Source organism: Entelurus aequoreus, linkage group LG15, assembly GCF_033978785.1.
Source record: "Entelurus aequoreus isolate RoL-2023_Sb linkage group LG15, RoL_Eaeq_v1.1, whole genome shotgun sequence".
Classification (NCBI taxonomy): domain Eukaryota; kingdom Metazoa; phylum Chordata; class Actinopteri; order Syngnathiformes; family Syngnathidae; genus Entelurus; species Entelurus aequoreus.
Window position 1 is genome coordinate 5,883,851 of NC_084745.1, and position 10,871 is coordinate 5,894,721.

General features: G+C 38.3%; 1 protein-coding gene across 1 annotated transcript in view; it reads left to right on the forward strand.

The window, feature by feature from the left end:
• Window positions 1–9,832, forward strand: part of LOC133630357 (gamma-glutamyl hydrolase-like) — a 22,094-nt gene extending 12,262 nt beyond the window's left edge. The window contains exons 6-9 of the mRNA XM_062021927.1: window positions 665–771; window positions 6,905–6,995; window positions 7,086–7,220; window positions 7,311–9,832. Of these exons, the coding sequence (XP_061877911.1) occupies window positions 665–771; window positions 6,905–6,995; window positions 7,086–7,220; window positions 7,311–7,429 (452 nt within the window). The 3' untranslated portion in view covers window positions 7,430–9,832. The remainder of the gene's footprint in view (window positions 1–664; window positions 772–6,904; window positions 6,996–7,085; window positions 7,221–7,310) is intronic.
• Window positions 9,833–10,871: the final 1,039 nt, after the last annotated feature.

The following is a 10,871-nucleotide window of genomic DNA, read 5'->3' on the forward strand; positions in this document are numbered from 1 at the left end:
AAATAAACAAATTGGACTCACCGTTCCAATACTTTTGGAGGGCACTGTATATATATATACTGTGTATATATATATATATATATATATATATATATATATATATATATATATATATATATATATATATATATATATATATATATATATATATATACTGTATATTTATATATATATATATATATATATATATATATATATATACTGTATATATATATATATATATATATACAGTATATATATATATACACTGTATATATATATATATATATACAGTATATATATATATGTATGTATGTATGTATATATATTCTTTTTTTAGTTAGTGTGGTGTCTCAGTCAAGCACAAGATAAGGGCTGGTCTACAGAAGTTAAATATTAAAAAAAAACAAACACCAATTTGAAAAACATAACGCACTAAATATCAATGTAATTAACGAGGACAACGTAATCGCAATTTTTCACCTCCAGTTCATTTTATATATATACATATTTTTACATTCTGCCTTACTCAGTTACAATAAAACTACCATTAAAATTCTGAACTGTTCATATCCTTGTGGGGAGGGGTGCACGTACAACATCAACAGGGGATCAAATACAAATTATTTGACACATACTAATGCAAATAATTATTTTTCCTAAAGTACTATGATGTAATTTCTAGAGGCCAAAGACAGCAGAATGTTCCAAGGCTTCCCGGCTAAACTCATGGAGTCTTTGGCGTTGGAGAATCTGACTGAGAACTCTCACCGCTGGAGTTTGGCCGTGAAGGTACAGTCGTTGGTCGTCTCACCAAAATAGTTAGACGCAAAAAATACATGTGGAAAAAGAGTGGAGGTTTTTTGTCTCAAGATTTTCTTAGTTTTTATCTTGCTAGTAATTTTAATGATTGATTACTTGCAAAGTTAACGATAGTTATGTTTAATATTAATACTAAATGTCCGTTTTAGAAAAACAAAGTTGCTTTTTTTCAATAATAGACCCGTAATTCCAATTACCTTGTTATACGAACCACAGCTAAACATTCATAATACTCATTTATTCAGGGTAATAAAGTGAAATAAATAAAATAGATTTTTGCCCATCATTTACAATCCATATGACAGACAAGAACACACATCGTTCTCTTTTCTATGCCTTCTAAATAGTAAAAAAAATTGCTAGCAAGAGGTGGCTAACAATGTAGCTATTGGAGTTGTATGTGAAACATATAAAGCCCTCAAAAAAAAAAAAATGCTAAAAATGCTGAATTTACATGCTGTGACCTGCATATTAATTAGCTACATTCTTATTTTAGGAGTTAACTCAGAGGAACCACTTTTAGTAACACAGCGCTTTGCTTACATAGAAGTAAGATAGCTACTAAACTGCTACCGAATCGTCACTGAGTTTGTAAAAGGTAATGCTAGATTATAAATCATGCTTCACACCTGTATAGTAGAAGGTTTTGGCTATAAGGCGGGAAGTTGGTCAACTTTGATATTTAATTTAGATCCGAAAACATCGCTTAGAAGATGCAGCAAAATGCTCGTTTAATGCCAGCAATATTGACCTGAGGAGTGAGAATTCTTCATCTAAAGGGTGAACCCAGGTCTTGTGCTGAAAGATATAAACATCCCATCAGTCGGCGTCCTTGTGAGAGCGAAGATTGTAACTGTTTGAATTTGCATTTTGTATTTCTTGTTCTACATGATGGTTTTGTTTTCATTATAGCTAGACTAAGGTTCTGGATCATCATTTGTCCCAAAGTACCGTCTTTTCCGGACTATAGAGCGCACCAGTAATTAGGCCACACCTACCAAATTTTAGAAAACTTTTTTTTTTTACATACTGTATGTTAGCAGCACCACACTATTAAGCCGCAGACATATACCGGTACATATGATTTTGTAAATGTTTGTTTACATACCGTAAATGTTGTCAAACGGTGTCTGTAACACGGCAGTAAAACGGCTGATCAAACAAAACAAAACAAAAGTCATCATCATGGACCCACAAGCTGTGGAATCAGCTTAACAGATTCAATAACTTCACTGTGTTTTGGTAAATGTATGAAACTAAAACAATACAAAAAGAATGCCATTGTAAGGTAATAATACTAACACAGACACTTGTAAACTTGTTCGCATATTCGCTAATGCTAAAAACGCTAGCTGGATTACATTACGATAGCACGTAAAAATATGCATACAAACACTCTTACAGATATCACACATGGTTTAGTAAGTGTGAATTGTTCTCGTTATATATTGTAAAACTTACCAACATTGCTTGGAGTGGTGAATGAAGAATCCTTTTGAGCAGAAACGCTATGGACGGTTGTACTTCCGTTTCAAAGGATGAAGCAGGAAATGCATTTTCAACACGCAACGCCTGCATTGAGCGAATTCATCCAAAAGATGGTGCCATGGCACAAACAGTAACACACCTTTTCAGTGTCTGTCGGTGTTAAATGAAAACCAAGAATCCCAGTAAGGGTAAAAAAACAAATAGAGGAATCGAAAAATAGCAGCTGGGTTTGAGGGTTGAAATATTTTCCATTTTTAGGATGCTTTGGAAGGCATTTCTGACATAGAAATTCTGTAAAAATGCTAGAAAACTTACCGATGGTTTTTATCCATCAAATGCTATAAAACTGAAAACCACACCTTTTTTTCATGACTTTTACCACAAAATTACTACCTGTTTTTCTGGTGGTTTGATGCAATGTTTTTTCTCTTTCCATTTTATTAGATCACCATATTGGAAGATTAGAGTTTGGCCCGTTTATTGCGTTATTGTAACACACCGCACACTAACGATCAACACTGCTCAATGCCAGATTTGTTTTATTTTTAGGTGTAGAGTCTGTAACAGATTAAAAAAAAGTCTTTGAAGATTTCAAAAATATTTTTGTACCAGCCTTTAGTTAAGAGATATATGAGCATATATGAGGTGGAGAAAATCCTCAGTGCTGAGCTCTGTAGAACTTGCACCTGGTTCGCTGACAACAAGCTATCCATACACTTGGGTAAAACGGAATCCATCCTGTTTGGGTCCCACATCAACCTTAAGAAAGTCAATGACTTCACTATAAAAGTGGGTGACATTATCACCAGGAAAAATTAGGTCACCTACCTAGGTTCCATTCTAAAGGCTAACCTTTCCTGTGATAAAATGGCAACCAAGGTAATCAGAAAGGTTAACCATCGAACGAGATTTCTCTACAGAATCTCCTCTCTGGTCAACAAAAGCACCATGAGGATTCTGGCGGGAACTCTCGTTCAACCCTTTTTTGATTACGCATGCACCTCCTGGTACCCTAGCACCTCCAAAACCCTCAAATCTAAACTCCAAACATCTCAGAACAAGCTAGTCAGGTTACTTCTAGACCTCCACCCCAGATCCCACCTCACTCCTACCCACTTCTCTAAAGTGGGATGGCTCAAGGTGGAGGACAGAGTTAAACAACTTGCACTGAGCCTAGTCTATAAAATCCACTACACCTCCCTGATACCTAAGTACATGTCAAACTACTTCCTTAACGTAAATGACCGCCATAACCACAACACCAGGGGGAGCTCCACTAACCACGTTAAACCCAGATTCCGAACTAACAAAGGTCTTAACTCATTCTCTTTCTTTGCCACATCAATGTGGAATGCGCTCCAAACAGGTATAAAAGAAAGGGCATCTCTATCCTCCTTCAAAACCGCAATAAAAGTTCACCTCCAGGCAGCTACAACCCTAAACTAACACCCTCCCCGGATTGCTAATAATCAAATGCAGATACTTTTTCTTATGCCTTCTGATCTCTCTCTCTCTCTCTCTCTCTCTCTCTCTCTCTCTCTCTCTCTCTCTCTCTCTCTCTATGTCCACTACTTGCTGTCCATATCCTACCCCCCCCTCCACACCCCTGATTGTAAATAATGTAAATAATTCACTCTCTCCCTCTCTCTCTCTCTATGTCCACTACTTGCTGCCCATATCCTACCCCCCCCCCACCCTTGATTGTAAATAATGTAAATAATTCAATGTGATTATCTTGTGTGATGACTGTATTATGATGATAGTATATATGATAGTATATATCTGTATCATGAATCAATTTAAGTGGACCCCGACTTAAACAAGTTGAAAAACTTATTCGGGTGTTACCATTTGTTGTTGTTGTTAGCGGGGCTAACGAAAAAGCTAAATGCTAATCCACAAAGAAGCGCTAATAAGGAGTCTGTTAAGCTAAAACTAGCCAGCGCCAGGCTGGAGAATCCCTGCACACATAGCAATTCTCTTAGAATAATATACAACTCACATAATGTTTTTTCTGCGTCAGAGATGGACATGCATTTTACTGAGGTGGCAAACAATCTAAAAATTCCTGTCATATCAATTCCTAGATATGGTCAAAATTATTCAAAGTGCACTACGCATAATAAACGTAACATTATTAATATTGCTACTACGGATACTTTTAACAAAAACTCCTCAAAACAGCCCACCACCTATAATATGGGCTTTTTAAACATAAGGTCATTGTCTTCCAAAACGTTATTAGTTAATGAAGTCATTAGAGACAACAATCTTGATGTCGTTGGTCTAGCCGAGACCTGGCTCAAACCAGACAAATTTTTTGCGCTGGGTGAGGCGTCTCCTCCTGGCTATACGGGAACGCATATTGCCCGTCCCATTAAAAGGGGTGGGGGTGTTGCACTAATATACAACAAAAACTTTAGCCTTACCTCGGACCTAAATAATAAATATAACTCGTTTGAGGTGCTTACTGTGAGGTTTGTCACACCGCTGCCTCTGCACCTGGCTGTCATCTACCGCCCCCCAGGGCCCTATTCGGACTTTATCAATGAATTTTCAGAGTTTGTTGCTGATCTAGTGACGCACGCCGACAATATAATCATAATGGGAGACTTTAACATCCATATGAATACCCCATCGGACCCTCCATGCGTGGCGCTCCAGACTATAATTGATAGCTGTGGTCTTCCACAAATAATAAATGAACCCACGCATCGCAACGGTAATACGATAGATCTAGTGCTCGTCAGGGGTGTCACCACCTCCAAAGTTACGATACTCCCGTACACTAAAGTAATGTCCGATCATTACCTTATAAAATTCGAAGTTCTGACTCATTGTCAACAAACTAATAATAATAATAATAACTACTATAGCAGCCGCAACATTAATGCTGCCACAACGACGACTCTTACTGACCTACTGCCTTCTGTAATGGCACCATTCCCAAATTATGTGGGCTCTATTGATAACCTCACTAACAACTTTAACGACGCCCTGCGCGACACCATTGATAGTGTAGCACCGCTAAAGCTAAAAAGGGCCCCTAAAAGGCGTACCCCATGGTTTACAGAAGAAACTAAAGCCCAGAAATTATCATGTAGAAAGCTGGAACGCAAATGGCGTGCGACTAAACTTGAGGTTTTCCATCAAGCATGGAGTGATAGTTTAATAACTTATAAACGCATGCTTACCTCAGCTAAAGCTAAATATTACTCAAATCTCATCCACCTCAACAAAAATGATCCTAAATTTTTGTTTAGTACAGTAGCATCGCTAACCCAACAAGGGACTCCTCCCAGTAGCTCCACCCACTCAGCAGATGACTTTATGAATTTCTTTAATAAGAAAATTGAAGTCATTAGAAAAGAGATTAAAGACAATGCATCTCAGCCACAACTGGGTTCTATTAACACAGATACGACTGTATATACGACGGACACTGCCCTCCAAAATAGTTTCTCCCTCTTTGATGAAATAACATTGGAGGAATTGTTAAAATGTGTAAATGGGACAAAACAAACAACATGTTTACTTGACCCAATTCCTGGGAAACTTATCAAGGAGCTTTTTGTTTTATTAGGTCCATCAGTGTTAAATATTATAAACTTATCACTTTCCACTGGTACTGTTCCCCTAGCATTCCAAAAAGCGGTTATTCATCCTCTACTCAAAAGACCTAACCTCGATCCTGACCTCATGGTGAACTACCGGCCGGTGTCCCACCTTCCGTTTATCTCGAAAATCCTCGAAAAAATTGTTGCACAGCAGCTAAATGAACACTTAGTGTCTAACAATCTCTGTGAACCTTTTCAATCCGGTTTCAGGGCAAATCACTCTACGGAGACAGCCCTCGCAAAAATGACTAATGATCTATTGCTAACGATGGATTCTGATGCGTCATCTATGTTGCTGCTTCTTGATCTTAGCGCCGCTTTCGATACTGTTGTTTATAATATTTTATTAGAGCGTATCAAAACGCGTATTGGTATGTCAGACTTAGCCTTGTCTTGGTTTAACTCTTATCTTACTGACAGGATGCAGTGTGTCTCCCATAACAATGTGACCTCGGACTATGTTAAGGTAACATATGCGGTCCTCTCCAAGGTTTCTCATAGTCATTCACATTGACGTCCCACTGGGGTGAGTTTTCCTTGCCCGTATGTGGGCTCTGTACCGAGGATGTCGTTGTGGCTTGTACAGCCCTTTGAGACACTTGTGATTTAGGGCTATATAAATAAACATTGATTGATTGATTGATTTAGTAGTCAATTGTACGGAATATGTACTTCACTATGCAACCTACTAACAAAAGTCTCAATCAATCAATCAATCAATCAGCATATCAACATTGATTGCGTTAGCTTTACTAGCCTCACTCCTTTCACTGCAACCATCTGTGTTGCAGCTTTATTACAATAATTACAAAGTACTTGGGTCTGTTTCAAATTAAAACCAACTTGAGTTGACTTTAATTGCAACGGCAACCTGTTTCGACGGTTAAGTAATATGGTACATTACCTCTATCAAATTATACATAATCAAAGTCAATAGAACCTGTATGACCGGGTGTTGAAATACACAGCTGAGTGGTCATGTTTGTTTTCCCTTCAAGGCGTACAACACCACCCAAGCGCTGAAGTCGTTTTACAAAATTCTCTCCACAAACACAGATGGAAAAACAGAGTTTTTGTCCACATTTGAAGGTATCAATAAACCTCTTCCTTCTGTCCTTTCCAGCCCAGAAACTTCTTTTTAATCTTTTTTTTTTTTTTTTTTTTTTTTTTACTGTTTAGCGACTGATTTCCCAATTTACGGAACCCAGTGGCACCCGGAGAAGAACGCATTCGAGTGGAGGAAGCCTCACTTTGCACACGGCCCCTCCGCCGTCCAGGTCACCTTCTTCATGGCCGAGTTCTTTGTGGGCGAAGGTAGGACAGAAGCTGTATTGCTAATATATCTATTTCATGCGTTTACTTAAAAAAACTCAAAAACAAAAACTCTTTTTTTTTTACTTGCAGCCAGGAAGAGTTTTCACAGCTTTGTGTCAGCGGATGAGGAGGACCAAGCCCTCATTTACAACTTTAGTCCGGTTAAATCTAGTACGAGCAGTGTCTTCGAGCAAGTATATTACTTCTAAGCTAAACGAAAACAACAACTTTTACCATAGGGCAACGAATATATAATACTTCTGTCATTGATTTAAAAAAAACTACTTAATTTTGACTTTTTTTGGTGAAATGTAGCATTAATTTTAAGCAAAAGTTAGACATACCAGCGTTTCCCACATGACCGTTATCTACCTTTCTTATTGTTTTTTTTTTTATGCCACAATCCTGTTAAAACCTGTTCTTCTATAAAGGCGGGGGACAACAGGGCACAGCAGGACCCGCTGCTCGTTGAGAAGAACGATGCATGCTTTCATGTTAGTCTCTAAAAGTGTCAAATAGGGATGGGCCTAAATCAGGTGTGCCCATTACAACACCGGAAATGTGTCCGGTAAAAGCCATCCAACCGGAACTCTCTAATAACTAAAGATTTTAAACAAGAAGATAGAGAAAAGGAAGAAGCTTATCGACTACGGTGTCTCGCGGACTACAAAGACGAACGCGCGCAAATTTTCAGGACATATGCAGATCCCAAATACAGATCAACAGGTACCAGAAGGTAAGAAAAGTTGCTTTTGCATAATATTGCAACAAAACGCCAGATAATGTCTTACCTTATACACACACCATAATAATACTTGTATGTTGACGCACCGTACAATCCATCAAGCGGTGCAGCTTCATAGCTTACCAAAGTCGTACTAAAACCTTTTGATAGATTTTGTTGGTGTTGAGTCTTATTGCAGTCTACACGTATCTCTTATGTGTGACTGCCATCTACTGGTGACACTTATCATCTCACCATGTACCAAATAAAATAGCTTCAAGGTCAGTAAGCGCGAGCAAAATTATTCCGCACATTAGGCGCACCGGGTTATAAGGCGCACTGTCGAGTTTTGAGAAAATGAAAGGATTTTAAGTGCGCCTTATAGTCCGGAAAATACGGTAATTTAGAAGCACTGTAGTAGCCATGCTCGCAGGCGAGGATGCTAAGTTGCGTTAAGGATGGGTTCGTTGCCGCTTGTCGACAAATTTGCGTGACACATCTAGAATGTGACAACATGCATTATCACGATAGATAAAACCTGTATTGTCGGACGAGTTCATATCATATACATTGTAGATAGTCTATATCAGGGGTGTCCAAAATGCGGCCCGGGGGCCATTAGCGGCCCGCAGCTGATTGTTTACCGGCCCACCACACATTCTGGAAATGCTATTGCAAAAATTTAAAAAACATTAAAAAAAGTGGAATGAGGTGAAATCTAACTAGAAAACGTTGCAATGTTGACACAAAGCTGCCATGTAGGCTGCTCTTTTTTTCTTTTGTCTATCTTTATTTGTCTTTTTTTGCCATTGCTCAAAAAAAAATAAAAAAATCAAATGTTATAATGAATTATTGACCTATTCAAGGCGCCAATTATTTCAAATATTTCACTTTAAAATGTTTTATGTGGAAAATATTGTGTGGTTGCCATACAAAAACATCGTTTTCTTTGACTAAAGAGCATAAAACAAACAAAATAATAGTTCAAACGTAAAATCAACAGATATATCTGAAGTTGATCTTGTAACTTAAGTGTTGAAAGTAAAAAAAATAATAATAAAAATGTATCACTTTGTATGAGTGGGGCACCTTTTGGATCCCAAATATATTTAATGGGATTATTGATCTTTTCACTGTGATTACTCAAAAATAATAATGAATTAAAATCAATGGTGCCCTGCATTATTGATCTTTTTAAGGCTCTTATTACTTCACATCAAACTTTGCTTTCTGAATGTTTTGGGCGGTGGGGGGAAATACTGCATATTTCAGTTTTATTTAAAAAAAAAAAAAAGTTTTCTTTGACAGAAAAGGCATAAAACCTTTTTTATTTTTATTTTTTACTTTATATCAACCTGAAGTTGATATACTGAAGAGATTTACTGTAAGCGTTAAATAAATAAAAATAATAATAATTTGACTTGTTTTTAACATTTTAATGACTTAGACCCTTTATGGTCCCCGGAAGACCTAAAGCAGGGGTCGGCAACCTTTACCACTCAAAGAGCCATTTTGGAAAGTTTCACAAATTAAAGAAAACAATGGGAGCCGCAAAAATAATTTTTAAAATTTAAAATGAAAAACACCGCATACAAAGCTTAAATTGCTTTGCGCTATGTTAACCAGGGGTCTCTGACACACGCACCGGCACGCACTTTAATATGGAAATTTGATGTTAGTGCGGCCCGCGACTTTTACTTGAATGACGCTTGATAGCGTCTTTCTTGTCAACCCTCTCAATTTTCCGGGAGACTCCCGAATTTCAGGACGTGCTGGCACTGCTTTTAGCTCCCTCTACAGCCTGCCCAAACAGCGTACCTGCTTGACCACATGTAGAATGCAGCTTTTGCTTGCCCACGTAAGTGACAGCAAGGCATACTTGTTCAACAGCCACACAGCTTACACTGACGGTAGTCGTACAAAAACAACTTTAACACTGTTACGTTACAAATATGCGCCACACTTTGAACCCACACCAAAAAAGAATGACAAACACATTTCTGGAGAACATCTGCACTGTAACACAACATAAACACAACACAACAAATACCTAGAATCCCATGCAGCACTAACTCTTCCGCTCAACCGACGCACAGAGGGGGGGGGGGGGTTGATGTGTGGGGGGGTTTGGTGGTAGCGGGGGTGTATAATGTAGACCGGAAGAGTTAGGGCTGCATGGGATTCTGGGTATTTGTTGTGTTGTGTTACGGTGCGGATGTTCTCCAGAAATGTTTTTGTCATTCTTTTTTGGTGTGGGTTCACAGTGTGGCGCATATTTGTAACGTAACAGTGTTAAAGTTGTTTTTGTACAACTACCGTCAGTGTAAGCTGTGTGGCTGTTGAACAAGTATGCTTTGCTGTCTCCTACGTGTGCAAGTAAAAGCAACATAACATGTGGGCGAGCTGTCATGCTGTTTGTAAATGTTATAGAGGACAATTAATGCAGTGCCATTAGGGCACGCCCTTGATTAAGTCATTAGAGTGAAAATAGGATAATATTTGCCCTGGGAGATTTCTAGGAGAGACAGTCTCCTGGGAAAATCGGGGGGGTCGTTAAGTATACTGGGAAAACCGGGAGGGTCGGCAAGTATGCAGCTGAGCCGCATCAGAGTGGTCAAAGAGCCGCATGCAGCTCCGGAGCCGCGGGTTGCCGACCCCTGACCTAAAGGTAAAAACATTTTTTTTAAAATCCATATATTTTGTTATGGTTTGAAAATGAAAAATATCAAAATGACCCCCGCATGCTTTAATTTTTCCGTGTGCGGCCCTCAATGGAAAAAGTTTGGACACCCCTGGTCTATATTGAGCAACCCTTGTGCCCAAAAAGATCAGAAAAGGTTGCAAGATTTGTCGCTAGTCTTTTTTTCTTAAAAAGATAACCTAGAGAAGTCTAAATACTTTCTAAATACAGTGACAAAGTCGTTAAG